Below are 23289 nucleotides of genomic sequence, written 5' to 3'. Positions count from 1 at the left end.
AGGTGGAGTACAGTAGATGGCCTTGTTTCACTGTTTAGCATGTTGCAAGTAAGCAGGTTTCCAGCTCTCCTGCTGCTTAGTCCTGTCTTGTTTCCCAGGGTAAGGAGTGGACTTCTGTTACCTGTTGTAGGTGTTGTCTAGAGATGGGGAGCAGAAGTCAGCATTTGTTTCCAGGTTTATGGGTTCTTTCACTCAATCTTGAAATCAGTGGAGTTTTGTGGACTGATATCTGATGATTCAACTTCAAAACTTACTTATGTTTAAATTTTTTTCTCTGGTTTGATTTTTCCATCTCTCTCCTTTGCTGTCTTTTCAAGTCCTCTGTTACTAAGTGAGTAAGAGAGAGTTTGTCAGTCTTTATTTTGGTTGCTGGTGGACAATGAAACATTGTGAGTATGTCTAACTAGCTTTGTTTGAAACTCCGGTATGGCATTGCAAAAAGTGACATACTGGATACTTACATGATGACAATTTTTTGCTCAGCTAAAATGCAATAGAAAAATCTTGAGGTTACTGTCATGAAATCCAATGCTCATTTAAATCTGTGTAAAAACTCCGTTTGGTTTTAAGATTGCAATGCTGAAACTGACTGCTGCCTGTGTTTATACAGTATGTAACTTTTATAATGGCAGCCTACCACCAATGTTCAACAATTCTGCTTTTGAAATCAGTCTTTTTGAGCCTTGGATATAGGATCACAGCTTGCACCCACAGTGGATTCCTGGTGCTTCCATCTAGCTCCTGTTTGTTGTTACAATAAAAGGGCTATCATTCAGTTTTTATTACAGAATTTAAGTGACTATGATAATGTATAGAATGCTTAAACCTTGTCTCATATGTAGGAGAAAAACTGCCCATGCTCGTTTCAGAGGAACTGGACAGATACAGTCATGAATTAATCAGTTTCAGAGGTAAATTATACATGCAGGAGAAGGAGCTTTTTTTACTCATACTTATAACATTCCAGTCATTTCCAATTGTAAGTCCTGTTGTGTGATTATTCACATCAGGTTGCTGTTCAAGACATGGTGACATTTTTCGTCTCTTTGCATCAGCTCCTGTTATGAACAGTTTAGTAGCATATTAAAATGGGCTTTGAATATAACACAAATAGTGAACTGCTTTGCTTCCTGCAATGACTGAGAGTCTGTGAACTATTTACTTATAGCTCACCTACATGAGTTTTAAATCACTGATTTTGCAAGTTACTACAGAATTATTATTCTTAATTACAACTTCTTTTTTTTTTTTTTTTTTTTTTTTTCCCTCTGGAAAATTCTGTATTTATTGAAACCTTTTTTTGGAAACATTCCTATTTTCCTCACAAAACTGAACCCCAGTAGTTTCACCAGAAATGCTACTTTTATAGGAAATGAATTTTTTTTGTACAGGATTATATCTGCATATTGCATCATAAACCCATTTCTTTTTGGCAGTCAGTTCAACCAGTTCTACTGTATTCTCAAGTTTGTAAGAAACTAACTGGGTCTGGATTTAGTTCCATTAGTACTTGCATTAAATCCCAAACCTTAAATTTGCAGTATTTGCCCTGTAACTAACACCAATTGATTTTAATGAGGATCTGTCTCCATTCCTCATTTCTATGTGGAAATGCTTTACCTATGTCACTGGTTGGAGAACTGATGAGTAAAGTAGGCTTCAGATAAAAGGTGTTACTTTATCCAGAAGGAAATGTTTAACAGTAACTGTGTTTAAATAAGCCTCCAAATATCAGCTCTGATATCTTTAGAAAAGTTTTGAGGAAAGGGATAAAATGACAGCATTCTTGTAAGCCACAGATGTGTTTCTGTGAGGGATAATTTAGCACTGTTTTCTTATCTGAACTGCACACTTGATGTCGCATTTTAAATTTGGAAGAGCAGCCAGTAGCAAAGTACTCACTGTGCCAACTGGTAGAAAGCTTGGTACTAGTTCAGTGCCTAGGGCACAAGCCAGTAGAACCAAGCACTGTGTGTAGATGCATTGTGTAGACAGAGATTGTTTTCACTCTCCTGGTACTTGTACTTTTTCGTACACATATCAAAGAAATAAATAAACATGGAAAAAAATTTCAAATTTCCTTTTCCCCATCGTCTGCCCACAAAATAATTTGTGAACTCTGCGGAACATTTACATTTAATCTCTAGTAACCTGGCATCTGAACTCAGCATTCAAACTGGATTGCTGCTGTCTTTATTTTCTTTTCCTGTAGGGCTTTGCTTATTTTGTTTTAGTGTCACTCAGTTGTCTCTTCACAGCTGTAAAGTCTAATTTGCATAAAAAATCTTTTTTTTAATTATCTATGTAGCCACATGTGTTTTAAAAAACAAAAGACAACAAATGCATTTTTCTTTCCCCAGCTGGAAGACCTAACCAGTCACAGACTGCCAGGATGTGACAAGTGATTCCTCAGAGCACTGCCAAGGTGATTATATGTGTGCCACCAACTCTGTCATTTGGATTGGAAATTGAACATGATGCAGTAGGGAAGGAATCCACTGTCTGGTTTCCACCTTTTTGAAAACAGAAATAAGATGTTACATGTCAGTTGTCTGAATTTTGTTGTTTAATTAAGTGACATTTGAAGTCCAAATATATATATATATATATATTTTTTTTTTGCCTAGGTTACAACGGCATTGTTTTGAAGATATGTAGTTTACAGAAAAAGACATCAACTTTTCTTCACCCAGCAGATACCAGTCCCCAGCAACCTTCAGTGTACTCATTCTGATGGTAGGTAACTGCTGAACAGAATTCTGCCTATACTTCATTTCAAGGATAGAAACTAAAGAAGAGCGGTTGAAATGTGTAATGGCTGATACCTACAAATGAGAGAAAACAGGTACATCAGTATAAAACTGGGCTGTGTGAACTCTTGAAGGGAATTGAAGACATGGTGTTCTCACTGTGAGTTTTGTTCTGCACAGGAAGGTACATAGGATTTTTATAGAACTTGATGTAAAACTTTCTACGTGTACCTTAATTCATTTGCAGTTATTCAGAGCTAAGAAAGATGCCAAGCTCTGTGTTGCAAAATTATGTATTTTTTTGGTTTTTTTGCAAATAATAAGTGCACTTTGGCTAGCAAACCATCATGCTTCCAAGGAAAAACACTATAATTTCATGAATTTCTTAAGTATCTTCATAACATGAAAATTCAGAATTTCTGTGTTTTGTCTATTGCATTTAGGGTTGTATAACTTTGGAATTTTTTGTTTGTCTGGTTTGGTTGCTAGTTCCCCTCCATCCCTGAACTCTGTAAACTTGCTCCTTATTTAAGTCTTATTCAGGTTAACATTAAGATGAGAAATAATAGGCCTGCCTATAGTGTGAAAAAATGGGTTTTATAACTCTGAACCTAATGTCATCAACTGACCAGAAAGAAAGAAAGATTTTGAAACTGAATGACAATAGTTGTAGTAGTAGAGCTGTATGATAATAATCGATTATTCAAGGTTGTGGGGTTTTTTTTTCATCCCCTAGTGTCTCTCTCATCATCTGGAGCTCTTTCTACGTACATCTTTCTCTGTAGTTTGGTATTAAGTCACTGTACCATGCTGTGGAGCATTACCCCGACTGTTCTGCATTTCTGTTGGACAGTGCTGTGTTTAGTTAATAGATTCTCTATTTCTCTGTATCCTTCCCTTTCTTCCCTCGTTCTTTATGTATTAGACAAGACAGAAAAGTAGCTATAGCACAAATGCAGAAGCATTCAAAAGAACAAAAAAGAAAAAATTAAGGCCTAATTATTTCATTTTTAGTAAACAAAAAATTTTAGTTAAAAAAAAAATCCAGAGAATTGTGTTTTTTTTCTAAATGCAGTAGATTTATAATGGACTGTGGTTTTCCAGCGGGACGTTTTGCTTCTTTTGGCTAATAATGAGACCTAGCAGTTCATGGCTTTCTGGTTTTAGTACATAAAAGTAATGCACTACTTCTTTGATCTATGTGACTCCCAGTCAGTGGATCACAATATGTAGATGTTGGGAATGGAGAAGGCTGAAAAAATGTTACAGTCTGAGGAAATGAGAAAAGTAGGATAATGCTGTTTATTGGACCACTGAGAAGCTTGTGTAACTAAACAACAGTGTTCTTTCAAACGTTAAAAAGATTGTCACTGTTTGAAGTGCTCAAGGCTCCAGAATAAGGTGTGCTAGTACCTAGTTTTGTTCTCTTGTTCATTTTTCAAAAGTTAATTTACTGTGGCAAAATGTCTGATTTGGAAATCAAATGGATTGATCAGATGAGTTTCTTGCTTCTTTCCTTTAAATTGATGATAGAATGTTCTTCACTTTCTGCTTCATCTCATTTCAAATGGACCCTCCATCTTCTACTGTAGAGAAACTGTAAGAAGTTTCCCTGCAGCTTTTTATGCATGCTATAATGAGGAGAAACTGAAAAGACAAAAAAATTGGAAGAGGCTGGATTTTTTGAAAGTAAAAAATATGTAAAATAATGAACTGGCTCTGAAGCCAGCCTACTCATAGGGAGTATATAAATGGGATTCATAGGATTAAATATTCTTGGACAGTCGTTTTGATGTTTCCATTTATTTTCAGACTGGGAGAGTAGCAGGTTTATCCTGCCGGTAACTGAAAAGCAGGTGGGTTTCTGAAGATTTGAATGTCTTTAATAATGGGTAGTTTGCAGCACCACAGTGATTTTAGACTACCTTGGCACACATGTCCTCCTGCAGGAAAACTCCTGATGAAGTAGAAAATTGATTTGCTTGTTGGGATGCTTCTCCTGATACTTTGGTCACAGACTCTGAAATTGAAGTATCTTGCTAACAGTGAGATTATTTTTGCACTTTAGTTGCTCTTTTATAGGTATTCATAGTTTTGGGTTTTTCATAATTTATTTGCCAATTGATATGGGTTTTTTTTTCCAATATACTGAAGGTGACTGACAGGCGTGTACTTTCATGTCACAGGTTGTTTAGATACAGAACCAGTGTAAAGGTCTTTCACTTCTCTGCTGTGCCAGATTCTCATCCATTGCCAGCCACATCCTGTTCCAAGAGATTACCACTCTTTCCTCCTCCAGTGCTAATTTAAACCAGATCATTATACAGATCTGATTTAGACCACGCAAGCTGTTAAATCAGCTCAACTGATGAAGTGGAAAACTCCAAGGAGAAACAGGAACCTTCAGCAACAGTGTTTGTTTAGCGGGATTGCTAACGTGAGACCAGTCCTAAAACTACAGGCTGTTTTGGAAAATCGATTAAACGTGCTTCTAAATCAGGAGAGCTGATGAAAATGCCAGCGTGGTGCATGTTTCCATTCCTTTAGCAAAGTGGGATCCACCCCCACAGTGTTAAATAAGCACAGCGGGTGCGAGAACATCAGCAAAACTTAGTTGCCTGATTTTTCAGCTGGGGTTAGTATTTAGCAGCTTCTGTTTCATTGACTGTTGATGGGCTTTCACCAGGCTCTTGGAAGGTCTCCTGCTGCTGATGACTTGTGAAAATCCAGCATAATCCTTAAAATATATTAAAAAGGGTGTACAGGGAGCTTTGGAAACAAAGTCCTGGAATTGCAGATCCAAGACAAAAAAGTGAATGAATTTGTTATTCGCATTTTACATTGTATCCTGGAGAATAGAATCATATTCTGAATTTCTACATTCTGAGAGAAAATGGAAGAACACCAACTGATTAAGTTAAAGGCTTAAAAGGGATTTTGACACCCATGATGTCTTCCTGTGGCAAAAATGGCCCTGTGGATTTTAACTTCAGTGTTGAGAGTTTTCTTAAAATGCAACATGTGAAAGTAAAGACAAAACAAAGAGAAGCTGAGAAATGAAAGAAATTGGTAACAAAAATCAGCTTTAACTTCCTTTTTCCTATCCAATAGTTTTGGTTTTCTTTTGTTTCATTCTAGGCATCTGTAGGTAGCTACCTGCTCCTGGTTATAGCAGGATTGTTTATTTGAGAGCTGGCAGGTCTCTGAAGATGGGAGTTGAAGATAAGCTTTTTACAGTCAAGCTGGCATACCCACTTACAGAACTGAGATGAATTGCTCCAACTGCTTCATCTTTTGTTTTTCCAAGTGAGAAAAACAGAAAGGAGCACAGTCCTCATGCTACAGCACTGAGATCACATTCTTGTACATTAGAGCATGACAGACGTTGCCTATCTCAGGACAGATCTTTTTACTATTTCTCTGCAAAATGTCTAAGGACTAATTCTATTTAAATAAAACAAAGTTTTTAAAAGCCCCAAAATCTCTCTTCTGTGTTCAGTGTTTGCTGGGCAACCTTTGTGTTTAAGCCAGCTGAAGTTCTGGACCTTAGAGAAAATGGAATTCTCGTGCAGCAAGATTCAGATTGCTGCATGAGAATTGCTAAGTAAGAATCATTTAATCTTCAGTCAGCATGTGCTCATTTTTGTCTTTTAGCAAAATGCCATCTGTCATCTCCTGAGTAATGCAGTCCAGTATCAGTGCAGGAAATTGTGCTGCTGGAATATGATGCCAGTTTGCGAGGTAACATCACAAACAGGGACAAGGATGCACCTCAGCTTCATTCATTGCATCTGGGTATGTGTAGTGCCAAAAATTGAAAAAATTGAAAAAATTTTTAAAAATTTTGCACAAGAGCTAAAAGAGTTTTGATTTTTTTTTTTTACTCCTTGACAGCATTCATAGTGGATTTGTTTAAACTACATTACAAAACAAAAGTGCTCTCCCTAATATGACTTCAAGCATAGCTATTATCTGAATACTTTTCAGTTTTATTTATAATTAGCAAATAAGATGCTAGATCAGGAGGATGTATTGTCAGCTCATGAAACCTGTTACAGCTGATCGGACTCACTGCTGTGACATTTAACCACAGTCTGAGAATATGATTCAGAATGTAGTAATCAAAAGTAAACTTTTATGGATGAAAAATGCAGGATTGGATAAATCAAGTTCTGGTGTAAATGGAATTCCTCAATGGTAACAGTGTAGAAGACTAGAAAGTAATTGCAATGCTTTGCTGCTAAGTGTGGAAGCAGTGTGCCTGGCACCCACACCATCTTTGCAGAGGTACAAAGTGGTTGAAGCTGAAAACCCTAAGTAAATGAACAGTAGGATTGTGCAACTCCTTTGTGTTATTGATATTTCCGTACAGACACAACCAGTCAGATAAGTATTCCATGCGTATATTTCTGAAATGTCCCTTTTGATTCTCTGTGCTGTTGTCCATGTTCTTTAAAGCAAACTTCTCTCACAGATTCCTTACTTTGAGAAAACAAGTCCTTTTGGAGTCAATTAGATAAATACTAGTTGATAATAATTCCACTGGTCTTTTAAAGCACCTTGCCTCATTCTCATTTCTTGTTTATTCTTTAATAACTGCCTCCTTTTGCTTTCACTCTGCATATTTAGGCATAACAGTACTAAATATATGACTGGAGCTATTCACAGAAATCCGTAAATATAATACAAATATAATACACGGCACACCTTGTTTGTCACAATCCATACGATCTAATTGTCTAAAATCTAACTTGTGATCTTATGGGTTGCTTTCTTTTAAAACCTTAGATCTACTGTAGGCACACTCTCGGTCAGCAGTTACCCTTTAGCATCGCACAAAGCCTGTACCCTATAGTCTGCTGAGGACCATCTGCTCTTTTCATGTGCCTTTCTACTGATACCAAAATAATTTCCATCTGACTGCTCTGCACTTTGCACAAATAAAAACCTTTTGGCTGCTGCTTCTAAAGTAGATTTACCTTCAATCACCATTTATTAAATCTCTGTCCATTAAAAACCATAGCTTGCAGAAGCTGCGTGCATTAAGCCTGATTATAGAGACGGTAGAGAGAAGAGGGAGGGGGACAGCGGTACATTGCCTTGTTTTTCTACTTGTCTAGTGGCTGGTAACATTTGTGATAGGGTGCGTGTCAGAACAGGAGTCTCATTTCTTGGCTTTGAATTTGTTTTATGCATCCGCGACTCTTTTTATTTAAGATGTAACTTAATGATTGTTGGTCTTGAAAAAGACCGCTCAGACTGTATGACTAAAATCAGAGTTTTCTTTGGTGGTGGGGTACTAGGTTCCTTATGGAGGGTAAGGGCCAGGGGACTATGAAGGGAAGAGGAGGAAAGTTCACAGGTTCCTTACGAAGGATGAGCAGCTCCTTCAAACGCACTTCATTTAAGGGCTCAACATCTGGATCACAAAAGGTAAGCCTGCAATTACCCAAATAGCACAAGGTGAGGGAAGCAGCTGGAGACACGCTGTTTGTTTTCCCTTTGGTTTTTTTTTTAATAGCTGGGGTCACTTTAAATGAGAATGATTTTCTTTCCTTCTGTGCTGTTTTTTTTTTTTTTTTTTAAGTTCCAAAGGTATTTGTCGTGTTCATTGCTTTGGTTCTGACAATGGATCTTATCCTTACTATGGGAGTTCATTCACAAGTGCACGCTGCATTAAGGATCTTTGTGATAAATATCACCAAATAGGAGCAGCCTAATTATTCCCAGGCAAAAAAGTATTTTAATTTCTGGTATTTGCTGCTTACGCTAAGTTTAGATGCAATCAATGAGAAATCTGATAGGGTGTACAAAAGGGTTTTGAAGTGATTCGCTGAACATCTGCAGCAGATAGACTATACCAAAAACAGTTTGTGGTTGGATCGTGCGCTTTGCAGTATATGAATAAAAAAGTCAAGGAAGGAAAAAGACAGATGAATGCTTTATAATATGTACTTCCACTCTGTTCTTGTCATAAGCTTACTAGTTGTAAAAGAATATTGAGGCTTTTTGGTAACCAACGAACCACTCAGATTTTAGCTGTGAAGGGATTTTGAATATATCTTTTGACCATGGATTGATGGATTCATTTGAAACAAATGTAGACTTAACTTTAACTCAGGATTATGTAAATTGCATTTCAACTGACCTTTCTCAAACTGACTCCATTCAAATAATGAGAAATAGATTTATCTTCTCTTCTAACCCCTCCAGACCCCTTGCCTTTAATTTCTGCTGATCATCATGATGTTAACGTGACAGATTCTAATTAGGAAGGTGAAAGTAAGTTTGAAAGAGTAAAATTGAGGGAAGGAAATGTCTAGCAGCATCCTGGGAGGAATGTTACTGACACTAGCAACTAATTATCTGTAAAAATGTTGAAAACAAATTCTTCTATACAATATGAAACATTGGCCATTCTATTACTGCAAAAATAGCTATGTCTGGTCTGTGGAGACTTTTTCAGCAGAGATTGATGGTCATGGGCATCACAAGATGAACAATAAGTGATGAGTAGGGATAAAATCGCTGTAATGGTCTTTATAAAATAACTAGGACCATATCTCTTCAGTCTGCTGAAGAGACTGTCATCCTTTTGCATGTAACATCCATAATATAGGCCATATTACAGATGCTGAGTGCTAGAAAAAGAATTAGTATTTCAGTTGAATCCTTATGTTTCCTTGTTCCCAGGCCCTCAGCACACTTAAAAGATGCAGAAAAAGCTCTAAGCATTTCCAATGGGTTCGGTTTTTCTTCTCTGCTGATAAGCGTAAAAGCACAGTGGAGGTTACAGTGTCAGCTAATACTTAGCTAAAGAGTTGCATTACTTGCACCATTACTTCTTCAGATATCTAGTGGCTGCGTAAAGACTGAAAAAACAGGCTGTCCTCCAAGACACTTCCATTCTCATGAACAACTGTATACTGCTTGCTTTGCCAACTTCAGACATTAACAGCAGTTCTCAGGCTGTTAACTTTATTGAGTAATACAAAGGAACAATTATAAAGAAAATGAAAGATTGGAATCTCCTTTTTTAAAATGTTCTTTTCTTTATTCATTGTCACAGGTCATATAGTAGAAAGTCCATAATGCATGCATAGTGCTCCAGGTGCAGTCATCTTTTTTCATGTTCACAAGCCTATCTGCCAAGAATATAGACTATTGTTTCCTGAATGGAATAAAGTCAGAATGAAAAACCAACATGAAAATTGCTTAATCTTGTCCCTTTACTCCTATGGGTAAGGCTAGACAAGGAAGGACAGAAGGAACACCGTGCAGTTTTTATTTTTCATAATGAGGCTAGACGTGTGTAGGTTTTTAAAGTCATTTTTCAAAAGCTGCAAATTCCTTTCATGTCTTACTTGTTACAGTCTTTCTAATTCTTTTGTTGTTTCTTTAGACGAGATATCAGGAAGAAATTCCTTACTGTGAGGGTAGTGAGACACCAGAACAGGTTGCCCAGAGAGGTTGTGGATGCCCCCCTCTCTGGAAGCATTCAAGGCCAGGCTGGATAGGGCTGTGAGCAGCTGGGCTAGATGTCCCTGCCTATAGCAGAGAGGTTGGAACAAGAAGATCTTAAAGCTCCCTTCCAACCTAAACCATCCTGAGATTCTGTGATTCTGTTTTCCTTCATGCTCATTTCCAGAAGGAAAACAAGCAACTTCTGTGAGGAAAAGAAAAACATTATTTATAGTTGATAACGGATTTTTTTGTTGTTGTTGTATAACGGGCTGGGAATGATTCTTCTGAGAAGTAATGTCTGTTGGCTCTGAGATTAATTTTGCACTGCCAGCATACATGCAAGTGGAAGCCATCATCTCTGGGAACAACTATGCTGTAGATGGAAATTTGGGTGTTTTTGTGCTCAGGGAGAACATTTTGCAGCAAATGTGAAGTTTTGCTAATGGTACAGCTGACAACAAGGAATGAAACTAGTCTGGAATGTGTGTGTTTTACAGGGATTTAGTGCTTTTTGGATCCATCAGAGAAAACTCAGAGAGGAAATAGTTATATCTATACAATGTGGCTAAACATATAGATTTGTAATGATAATTTCACCTGTTTTTCCCTTTTAACACGAGTGGATGTTTTCCTGATGAGTATGTAACAGTGTGGCCCTGGTGCATGATTTTGATGCCATTTTTACTGCAATAGGGCTGAATAGCAAGAGTAATTAAAATGTCCATCTCTACTCTGCTTAGCTTTCCCACGTGTTCCCCTGATTGCGATGGCAGTGCTCCAGAGGAAGATGGCGTTATTGAGCAGTTTTGCAGAAGTGCCTGCTTCGCAGTCGCTGCTTGCTCTGCCATTAAAGGCATTATTCTGTACCTCAGTGATCAAAGCTGTTGACAATATGTACCTACAACGATTCATTTTCTGTTCTTCTGAATAGAGAAACATTTTATGGCAGCAGCTCTGCTTGTTATTTCTGTTTGCATTTAATTTTTGTATGCTTGTAAATTCTCTGCAACTATCTGTTTCAGGATCAACTTAGTACAAGATTTCCAGATGCTCAGATATAAGCTTTTATAGAGACACTAATGTATTTTTAGTTGCTTTATTGCTCGCATGGTTATCCTCTTCCCGGCTGTCAACTGCAGTGCAAGGAAAAAAAAAAGTCTGAACACAATTATAGGATTTTTTTTCTTTTCAGTTTTAAATGCTGTGTCTAATAACGTTATATATTCATATATTTAATTTTGTATGTTTAAAAACTCAGCTCAGAAAATAGTATAATTGCTGTTATTCCTATTTCAAAGGTATGACAGTATTACCCAGTGAATTACAAGAAAAGCTTTTGTGAACTACAAAGGGGGGAGGGTTCTTAGACCTTCAGACTAAGACAAATAATCTGTCATATGTTTTGTAGATTAGTTAATATAAATCCCTTGAAATCAGTTGCACATGTTAATCTTACATCCATGCTTTGTTTTCTTGCTTATTTTAATATCTAACTTCCAGTTGGAAAAAAAAGATCAATAGGATGAATTTACATTCTGTTCCTGAACTCTTTATAGAGAAACTGTGATTTCCTTCAAATTAGCATACCTTCTGATTGTTTATAAAAGTTTAGTTAATGGGTTTACTTGGAATTGTTGTATGCAACTGCTTAATATTACAGTTATGATGATACAGATCACATGACAGCAGTGGCATCATTTTCACAAGCATTCCCTTACAGTATTTCAAACCTCTTTTTTTCTCCAGAATTTCTGCTGCGACTAAGAAGTTCTCCTTCCACACACATTTTAGCCACTGCCTCATTGGCTCAGGAGATAATTGTTGTGTTGTTTTTATTTCAGTTTAGGGAGTCGGATGACTGATGGAGGTGAGAAGGCAGTTTGCGTTGTCTTAGAAGGAGGAAGCTCCTGGCTCTTTTACTGAACCATGTTGCTGAATCAACAATGGATCAGTTTAGAGTTGATTTGGTGTCTCAGTGTTCTACAACAAATTGGATGAGTGCATTGCAAGAAACAGTCTGTAATAGAGGATGTTAGAGAAGTGAGATCAGTGCCAGCTGATCTCAGCAGGAGTTGGAAATAAATCCTTTAACCCTCTAACCAGGATACACAATTGGCCAAGGGAATTATAGAGCTTTTGTTTTGCTGTGACACACAGTACAAAGGAAGAATATCAGTACTGTGGAGGATTTATCCAGTTTGAAATACAGTTCTGCTAGGAACCTGCTGTCCTTCTCAAGACTTTAAGGTACAGGTTTTAGGAATCTCTTATTTGTTGCCTGGAATTGTTCGCAAGGAGCTGAATCTGTGTTCTGCAGATACGAGTCGCAGTGTGGCTAGGCATGTGATACTGCAGTAAGCAACTTCTCCACAAGTCAATGTACTGCAGACGATCTGCAGGAGCAGATGGTGTGTGCATACAGCAAGAAATATGTGATCCGTAGCATGAAGGAAAGGTTAGTGCAAAGGCATGGAAGCTTGCTGTTCAGGACAGGCTGTCAGCATGGAATCAGAGATAACACTTCTTGCGCTGCATTAGGTGTTAAAACTTTGTGTACTTCTATCCAAAACACTGCCTATGTACAACTACTGTGTTTGTCTTCCAGCAGTAAGAATGTCATAGATTTTGCTGGACATTTTACACTAGTATGCCTGGCTAACTACCATGTAAACCCCAGAACTTCTGGCAAATGCAGACTGTCCAGCGGGATAAGATCATGTATTAAGAACTGCAAGTGTAACGGTAGGTTTGGGATCTAGCACTTAACATAACAATCATTTTCATATCTAACACTTCTCACCCCCTTTTAAAATTTGAACAGCATGTGAATAATGTATACAGAAATGCATCTCTGAAGAACAGTATGTTATTAGCCTGCTACAAGTGGCTAGAGCCAGGAGAGAGTTTTTCAGAGACAATAAAATTGCTGAGCCAATGTAGGTTGGCAGACTGTGATTGCAAGGCAAATAAGAAGCATTTCTGGACTCTGTTTTACTAGCCATGGCAGTGAAAGTAAGAATTTAGTACCAGGATTCCAAAGTGTTAGGAAAAAACCATGAAGCTGACAAGGGAACAGTTGGAGAGCTTTTCCTTTTTCATACTGCACATGAATAGAGTCAATTTTAAGGAATTATTTGTTTGAAATATTCCCTAATGCTGGACTTTGAACATGAATAATTGATATTGATGAAACTAGTGGAAAGAACAGAATCCTCCCCCAGAAGTCACATGGCATGTACTGGATGTCAGAATTTCCCTGTCAGTGATGTCTGATTTTTAGCAGTTTGTGGTACTCTGACTAGCTGTTTATATGCCTCACTGGCAACTGTAGGATTCATGTACTTCTACACAAGCGTGCTTCGCTGACAGCTTCCCAGCAGAAAGTACTCCAATTCTGATTAGAACACCAGCCCTGCTGTAGAGCTTGGTTCACACTTCACCTTTTGCCAGTGCATCTCCCCCTGAGCCCTGTCACTGAAAACCTGCAAATAAGCCTTAGTTCTGACTAGAGAAAATCAGAGCAGAATAGCTCAAGAGTTATTGCTTGTTTTGAATGTAGTTTTATAGAAGAAGGCTGTCATGTCTACCCGATTAAAAAGTGAAACAAATGCTCATGTGCTGCAGAGCTTTCTGACTTCAAAATGTAAAGAGCAGCCAGAAGTTATTTAAGAATGCTTCTGAGATGGAGAGGGGATTTAAAGTAGCAGGAGAGATAGAGTGTGAAGTGATATCCTGCCCTAGGTGATTACCCTTGGTTTTATCTAGAAACAGTGTAGGTAAAGAGAAAGGGTTTTGCAGAAAAACAGCATCAGTTTGTGTATCATGCAGTGACTGTAGGTTAATTGACCTTGTAATGGCATAGGTTATGGTGATTTCTGTTCTCCTGGTTAATTTAAACAATCATTGTTTTCACGAATAGGACTTTTCTGGTTTTTTGGGTTTTTTTTTGTTTTTTTTTGTTTTTTTTTTTTTGTTTTTTGTTTTTTGTTTTTTAGTTTCAGTCTCTGCATTTGCAGCATGTACCAAAAGGGATGAAGATTCTTGTAATTTAGTCAATCCTTAATACTCAGATGAAAAACATAAACAACGGAGTATTGGAGCAATGAGTGAGAGCATTGAAAAAGAGACAGATTGTAGACCAGAATCAGCAGCTTAAACTCAGTTTTGTTACTAGCTTTGCCATCCACTCAACTCTGTCAAATGGGGCAACTCGCTTTCCCTCTGCTTCCTGTTCTATCCTATGACTCTTGTCCACTTTGCAGAAATATTTTCAGTTGCATGTGGATTGCAGTTTCTATTGCGGCTTCCTTGGTATACAACAATGGAAAAGCTGGAGCTGGATAAAAGTAGCCTTTTTTTTCTGGGGAGCTAGTGAGTGGTTCTTCTGGTCATGTATCTGTGGTGGTAGTTTGCTCATGCAGACTCTCTCCAGGGTTGCTAAGCACCTTTTTTTTTTTTTTTTTTTTTTTTTTTTTTTTTTAATTATATATTTTTTTCTTTATATATGTTCCTGCAATAAAGATACTCTTTCTCATTTTGAAAAATGGAAACTTAAGCTAAATTAAGCCGTGGCCATCCAACAGGATAAAAAGAGAAAGTCAAAATACATGAGCTAGAAAAACAGTGAAAAGCAAAATCTCCAAACATCAGCACGGAAGAGGGAGAAGAGAGTGTCATTTTTTTCCTAGAACACAACATGCAAAAGAACATTCTTCCACAAGGTGAGAAGGTGCAAGGGCACATTTTAATCCTGTTTTTATGTTTTACAGGCTTTCCAGAAAATTGAATAAATACTGTCCAAAATTTTAAATAGATTTTAATTACCCAATAGATAAACTGAGGCTTTCCAGTCAAAATAATTTGCTCATATACAAGATAGAGAAGAATACAAATGAGAATCTTAAGTACATTCATAATGTATATAACTCAAGGATTCACTGCAACAACCTTTGGAGCAGAGATGTATAAAGGCCAAATGGAAGATTTTACATAGGTTGCAGTCTTTTATGAAACCAGCTAACTGACCATCTTGGCAGTAAAAACAGCTGATTATTCTCATGCTTTATCCTTTACGATTGAAGATCTACCGCTTCCTGAAGGGAGGTTGTGGTGAAGAGGGATTTGGCTTCTTCTCCCAGGCAATGAGCAGGACACACGGAAATGGCCACAAGTTGTATCAGAGGAGGTTTAGATTAGACATAAAGAAGAACTTTTTCTCTCAGCAAGTGGTCAGGCGCTGGAATGGCTGCCCAGGGAGGTGGGGAGTCGCCGTCCCTGGCAGCCTTCAAGAGGCGTCTGGACGATGTGCTGCGTGATGTGGTTTAGTGCTTGTGGTGGCAATGGAGATGAGGAGACGGTTGGACTGGATGATCTTGTAGGTCGTTTCCAACCTTGTGATTCTATGATTCTATGATCTAGCTGTGGGCCAAACGAAACAAAATAAAAAGATGAAACCCGTTCTCTTCATTTAATTAAAAACTATCAATGAGATGAACTGCTTAGAGGCTTGTTTTTTGCCCCGGTTTTACTGCCTAATATGTGGATAATCTTTTGTGCTGTGAATACCTCTATCTTCTCTTTCCTTTTGCTGGTTGTTAACAAGAAGATTCTTGACATGAAGCGTGGAAGTGTCACTGTCAGGTTAGCCCATCTGTTTTAGAGATAGGAAGAATCCTGCAGATAGTCTGTAGCAGGGTCAAATAAGAAAGCTGGCTTGTGCTGGGAAGTGACAAGAAGAGGAAAGTGAAATAATCACATTTTAAGGAACCTTTTCTTTGGGAGGAGTAAAAGCAACAAGGAGTGAAAACTAATGTTCATCAGCAAATAAAGATGAGGGTGGAGAGTGTTAGAACAAGTAGCGGAGTCTGTGAAAGAAAATTGTATGTGCCATACTGTCAAAGATACAGGCAGGTTTGGGAAGCATGGAGGCAGCTGAGCAGCTGAGCAGATCAGGCTCCCCAGGTGAGGTATAGGCAGAATGAGGAAAAGAAAGCCACTGAGAACTTGCAAATTTCAGGAGAGAGTAAAAGCAGTGGCTGCAAAGGAGGCAATGTGCAAATTGCAAGGAAGAGTGGGAGAACAGTGAATCATGCAACCCCAGACTAATGAGATTCTTCCTTCACCATTTAGGTTGTGCTATAAAACTAGCACATGTATGTTCTCTAAGACTTAACTGCAGTCCAAGAGAGTGAGAAACAAAGGTTCCCTGACGTACAGATGTAACATAATAGTGAGGAAGCTGAATGAACTTCACGTTTAACAATATGAGGAGACTGCAGGTATAGAGGACATAATGTTTTTTGTGACAATGTCAACTGATTTCCCAAGGGTAGCTAGTACAGTCTCTTCCAAAACTCAAGAAACTGATTAGAAGCTTATTTTTAATGATGATTTTGTACTCTTCGAAGGATAGTTCTGGCCTTTTCTGCCAGCAGTCCAACTATTTCTGTGCAGAGTAATACTTGCTGTGATTTTAATAACATTCCACTGACATTTGATTCAATGGGACTTTCTATAGAATCTGCAGAACCATTTGGCTGTGAAACGTATCCAACAGTGCAAACAATTCCTCCCCTAAAATCTTGGCTCACCTAACAGGGTTGTTATATTGCATTGGGAAATATTATGTTCAGTGTTGATTGTGTTTTGTTAAAATTCTGTTACAATCCTAAATAATCCTCACGTGCTCCATCAACTAGACCATGTTAGCTGTTTTTAACTGGTTCATTCCCTGCTGCAAGAGAAAGGAAATTACTTGGCCTTGGACTTTCCGTGAGAGAGCACTTATTTTCAGTGGATGTCCTTTTCTTCTGAAGTAAATTAAAAATTGGAAAAGTGTTTTTTACAGTCACAACAAAAACTAACTAATCAGTTGACTACTGTGATAGGGAGCATCTTTGCTTAACGTAAGTGCATCAGATTTGAAGGATAAAAATGAAGGTAATTTCACCATCTCCTCCTTTCTTCTACCTTCTTTATGCAGATGTGTTGTGAAACAGTATCAGCTTGTATGATGTCCTCTTGGAAATGACATGAAAAGGCAGCCTTGTTGTATAAAGATTAATCTAATAATAGCACAGTAGAAGATGTAACAGCTGGTATGGATTAATATTCCTTAATATCTGCTTTCATGTGATTAATAGCTGTATGGCTTAAGCCTCTACCAGCAGAAAGCAAACAATGGTTACTAAGCTCTAGTAAATGTATTATTTGTAACTTCCTTTTAACAGAACAGAAGTTTAAAAGTGAAATGTTCTTTCTTTAACTTTTCTAGGTTTTCTGGCTGATTTTTATTTCTGCCCCTTGCCAATTTTTCTATCACAGGTCACGTATTACAAATGTTTATTACAATATTTGTTCAATGGCTGATCCTCTCGTTTCTTATGCAAAGTACTCAAAACTATTCATAACATACGTAAGCAGTAAATCATTACCTGTATTCATTAATTCATTTATTAATGTGTTGTACATTAATTCACAGGTCAAGATTAATGCTTTAGGTTTTTGCCTTGATGTTCACATTATCTAGTAAATATCTACATCTGTTGCTATGTTTTTGGTAGAGATTTTAGTATTATGTTATAGAAAAACAAAAACTTGATGTGTATGGAACTGGTGAGCAAAAGGTGAATTTCGAAGCTTTTTGAAAACATTAATCAGTGCATGATTAACTGGGCCAGTGCTCATAGAAGAGTGCATGCGGTTTTGAAGTTACATCTTTATCACTTGGCAATTGGCCTAGGTTCTATTGAAGTTCAATTCTCCCAAATCTTTTCCAATTATGAGCAAATTCATCTCCATAAAACTGGCAATCAAAAATCCAGGTAGGAATCAGGCATACTGCTTATGAGCCTTTTCTATTAGATGCCCTAATAAATCCAGAGGTAAGGCATGATGGCTAAGAGCAGCCCTACTAGGTCAGACAGAGAGCTGTTATCCACCGTATTGACAGCGCTGTCTTGGGAGTGATGTGAGAACAGGAGAAAGATGCAATTTTCTCCAACACACAGTTGGCTCCTCATGCCAGCAAGTCTTGAAGTAACGATTGTCTGGACCAGAAGTAATGTGATGAAATTACATTGTTGCCTTTTAGTATCTCAACATCCTGTACCAGTTGTTCTACAGTGTAGCTGCAAGTACAGAAGCCGCCTTGGGCTTATTAGTTTTGAATAAGTTTTTTTTTTATGTTTGAGTAAGCTCTCTTTACCCAAAACTAACATCCATCCAAGATTGAGAATACTTCTGTACTTGTTTCGATGTTTGCTCATGGTAATTGTCAGACCTAGGTTTGAACAGAGGGCTTTAAAAGTGGAAGGTTGGTGTGTTTTCCTAAGTTACCAGCTGAATGTCAGTTTTACTTTCAGTTGCAATGTTCAGAAGCCATTTTTCCTAGCACTGACAGAGAGTCATGTTATCTCTGTTTTCTGTAACGGAACCTTTTCCTCTGGGAAAGCATTATTAATGGAAACACAGAAGGGCACTAATGGGGTACTTGAATGAAAGCAGTTGTTGCAATTTCCCAGCCCATCTGGCCTGTAGCTCCTGAAGAGGTCTTCTGTAGAGCCTGTGAGGTGCTGGTGACGGATGGATCGGGGAGGATGCCTTTGATACGTAGTTTACAGCTGAAACTTTTGGTAACCAGAATGGCCTAATCTCAATGCCAGCAATATTAGCTCTCATGTCAGTATTTAGGAACCTTACACGAATAAGGATTGGGAGCCCTTGTTCCTACAAATCACTTCGGAAAAAGAGTTAATTGCAAGAACGTTGCATGGAATCCCACTCAACTCTGTATGTAAAGGTAGCATTTGGCTAGCAGTACAACCTGTCCTGACGTATTTTCAGGTTTACACAAGGTGTCTAGATTGGAATACAAGTGCCACCTTCCTAAGGTTTTGTTGGTATTCATCGAACTCATGATTTGGTTTTCTCTAATTAGATGCACTTGTATTAATCAACCACTAGATAGAGCTATGTTAAATAGAATGTGCCTCTCTATGAAGTTTTATCCTGAAAGTCACGTTTTCTGTAGGACAGAGGCAAAATGAGGCTTAATTGTTGCACAAGACAAATATGATAAGGAAGACATTTTTCTCCATTAACATAAAACTTGCCCTTTAATTATACAATAAGGATCATGAACACTTTTCTGAGTATACCTCGTAGTAAATCTTCAGTGAACAGTCCACTGTAGATCCTATATATTAATTATTAAATAAGCTCTATCTTTAAATTGCCACAACAATTAATTTTTAATCAAGCATTCATCACAGAACTATTTCTCATCCCTGTGAATGAGAACCTGAGAAGTGAAAATTTTATAAGCTTTTTTTTCTCTTTTGTTTTGCCCCTCTGGTGCTGACCAGCATTCGTATCAGTATCAGTCAGAGTCATAACCATAAGGAAAAGGAATTAAATCTAGTATCTAACATAACTCTGAACTAAAGGAAGATTGTTCTATTTAATGATTTCTGGATTCTCCTTTACTGCTATACTCATTTATAGTAGGAAATTTACTTTTGATTAGTACTAGAGATGAGTTGATTATAAAGGCTCAATAGCAAAACAAATAATGATGAGGTTGGCCTTTAGACTGTTTAGGATTTTGTTTGCCAGAGTTGTACTGAGCAAAAGCTATGCCAAATCCAAGGATTTTCAGAATACAGTATAATTCAGACAAAGATGAGTAGGAGTTATAGGGAAGTGGTAAATGTGTGGATCCCCCAAAACACACAGCAGAATTCCCCCACATGCTTTCCTGAGCTGTGCTGTAGCTCTCAGCAGGTACAGGCATAGCACAGACAGTTCAGATTATTTCATTCTGTCAATGAATGGAAGTAAATATCTCTGGATATTTCTCAGTGACATGTTCAGCTCTTAGCTGTCATGAAATAGTTCCAAAGTGCAATACTTGAGTCCAGTACAGCGTGTGTACGTCGTAGAGAAATGAGGCTGTAATAATGAAGCATTTTTCTAAAAATTCCTATATTTACTTTCTCTGTTTTTACTCTTTCATTTTCTGTAGCTGAGGTATGTCTTAAGACCTCTTCGTTTTTATCAGGTACAAGCAAAGTTTTTAATAGCCGGCATTATGACTATTTATTTGATTCCATTTTGTTCTCAATTCTTGTGAGTAAAATGGCATTCAGCTTGCTGATTGAGTGGACTTGTGATTCTCTCTAAGGATCAGCCATAGATTAGTGAGGTACAGCTGGTATATTCCTCCTGCCAAGTGGTTTTGGCACTTTTTTTTTCTTTTTTAATGCCCTTCTCTGAATAAATCCTTCTTCTTTTTTTCTTCTCCTCTGCCTCCCCTTTGCTCTTCCCTCCAGGTGCCCCGCCCCCCCTTTTTTTTTTTCTGGAGATTTGTTCGCGTTCGAAAAGAGAATTTAAACAAATGTTCTTAATTTACCAAGTTAATGCTTTTTCATGTTTAAGGAGTCTAGTTCCCTAGACTATCTGTCTAAAGTGCTAATGCTTCTTTGCAAGAAGATGGCACACAGTAGCGTGTTTTTGAAACGTAGATCGTTACAAGGCTTACAGTTACAGTGTATGGTGTATGACTACACAGCTAGATTGTGCTTCTAATGATTCTATTTTCAAAGTGAGTTGCATCTAAGCTTTTAAATCCTTGTAGAGAAACCTGTTTAAAGAACATGTTGTTGTTAGAAGACGTGAATCCTTCATCTCTTTCACTAAGAAGCAAGGTGTGAGCATGAGCTTGATAAGCTCTGCAGGACTGGAAGCAGATGTATTTTTATTTGGATTCTTGCGCGTAGCTTCTATCAAAAAGCACATCCTACATCTTCTCAGATAGGGATCAATTTTCTGTTTATCTGGATTGATTTTTCTCTCTTATCTGTTAATGTCACAACTTCAAATGTAAAAGGAAGACTCATTGTCAGGCGAGATACCAGTCTTTGAGGCTGCATCTTACTGCTCAGGAAACCTGAGGGAAAACGATTCTCACAGGGAGAATCCCACTAAGTCAGTCTGCTGTAGCGGCCTCAGAGCTCATCTCTGGGACAGAGAGCTAATCTTTCTGTCTGCAGGTATTTGAGACTGTGATCAACAAAAGGAAGACGAACCCTGCTGCAAATAGGTCTTGAGCTATTCTGGATTATATGCAAACTGATTCAATGTATGTTTAGGTAATGACTGGCAGCTACCTTGTATCTTGGGAAACATTCAACATAATTAACACCTTTAATAGAGAAGCATGATGACTATTTTAATTTATTCTTTAGCAAAAAATCTCCTTTATTATTATTTTTAAAAACGGTTAGTTTCAGACAGGGGTGTTGGAGTTTGACTTGCAGGACTTGGCTACTCTTTCAGTTTATGTTTTGAATGTAAATGGAATGGCATCTAAAGAAAAGAATGTAAAATACTCTCGAAATGAACTCTGAGTTTTTTTTGGGGAAAAAAAAAAGAGCTAAAATATAATGAGATGAGCAACGTGAGGAGGCATGCATGCAGAAATGTTGAACCCTTGGACAACTGTGATAACAGGCCCCAAATATGAGTGGCTGGCAAGCAACTGGAAAGCATTGTAAGCTCTCCTGGAAATGGTATGTGAGAATTTGTCGGAGTGGTGTGATTATCATCTGCTTAGTTCTCCTGTCTGAATGTTCCGTACCACAGCTTAGCATGCAGAGTGGCCTTCCTTGCAGTTAACACTTGATTCTCTTGCTTTTCGGTCTTCGAATTCACAAGACAATACTATATTGTAAACCACAGTTTATAAATTATCTATCTTCATCAGAAAATAGTTTTTTTTTTTTTTTTTTTTTTTTTTTTTCTGAAAGGAGACTGATATCAACTGCCAAAAGAAATTCAGAATAACAGTGCTTAATTGTATATTTTACTTCATACTGGTTTATAAGTATTTTTAATGTCACAAAAATGTGGATTTCTTAGAAGGTTTTCTTGGTAACTCCTTAAAGGGCGATTACTATGTAAACCAATAGGCAGATAATCGATTACAGTATGTTGCTCATTTTGATACTGTCAATTTGATCTGTCAGATTTCCCTGTAGAAATCAGGAAAGAGTACACTTTGATATGTAGTTTCAAATGTAGTTTCATATTCAACTGATTCTTCACTCCACAGTTCACTTGTACTCCTCTTGCCAACTACATCAATGCAATCTAGGAACTCTGGCAGTCTTTGAAAGTAAACCGCATGCAGAATGGAAAATGCCAGAGAAGCACATCATGGCTTGGACGTTTAAAGCCATTCACAGGCAAAGATCCTGAGAAGTTTCGAATCCCAATGTTCCATGTTGATAAAGTGAAGGAGATGTCCAGTATCTGTAATTTAGTTGTGTAGCATAGCATATTAAATTACAATGCTCTTTCAATAACTTTTGCTTATGGCTTTGGGTTCTACTTCTGCTTTATAAAGTCTTGCATTTCAGCACTTAAAAACATTTCTCATACACTGCTCCTTTTTGAGGACACCTACAGCATGTAATTAAATCAAGCATGTTTCATTTTACAGTTAAAAAAACCACCAACAACAATACAGCAAAATTCTGAATGTTTTATTTTTCTTTTTCCCTGTCAAAACAAACCCATGCTGTTGTGCATGAGTTTTTTTCACTGATAGATCTGAAATAGTACTGTTCTAAAATAAAATGAAGGTTGCTGTCAGTGTTTTAAACAACATACATCTGTTTTCTATGTCATATTTGTTTTAGAATGCTGTTCATAATACTGTTTTCCTTCCCCTGTGCCTTTCTCAACTGACAGCCATGTGAGGAAAAAGTATAATCTCATGCTAATGCTTTATGGCAGCGAGCTGTAATTCTGTAGTAGTCAGAGCTTTGTGGAACTGCACATTCAGCAGTTGACAGTGCTGAGAATATGTCCTGAGTGCATCCAGCTTAGCTTGAGCTTTTGAACTAAAAGGCAAATCATCTTACTTAGTCTTTCATGGGAACGTCCAGTGGTCAAATCCAATAAATCCAATAAATTACCTACACTGATTCTTTTTAGTGTCTCCTGAGAAGCTTTTTTTTTAATAATTAAAAAAAAAACAAAACAAAACAAACAAAAAAACCCCCACAACTTT

At 37.5% G+C, this 23289-nt stretch overlaps 1 protein-coding gene across 1 annotated transcript in view; it reads left to right on the top strand.

The window, feature by feature from the left end:
• The first annotated feature begins 2642 nt into the window (after positions 1–2642).
• The window catches only part of TRPM1 (transient receptor potential cation channel subfamily M member 1), a 78389-nt gene continuing 57742 nt past the window's right edge, over positions 2643–23289 (top strand). Inside the window, exon 1 of the mRNA XM_042824017.1 lies at positions 2643–2736. Within this exon, the coding sequence (XP_042679951.1) occupies positions 2734–2736 (3 nt within the window). The 5' untranslated portion in view covers positions 2643–2733. The remainder of the gene's footprint in view (positions 2737–23289) is intronic.

The sequence above is a fragment of the Centrocercus urophasianus genome, unplaced genomic scaffold, assembly GCF_019232065.1.
Source record: "Centrocercus urophasianus isolate 14NV4802_14NV808 unplaced genomic scaffold, USGS_Curo_1.0 seq_23, whole genome shotgun sequence".
Lineage (NCBI taxonomy): Eukaryota > Metazoa > Chordata > Aves > Galliformes > Phasianidae > Centrocercus > Centrocercus urophasianus.
Note: the sequence above shows the minus strand (reverse complement) of the source record. Positions and strands in the feature narration are given on the sequence as shown.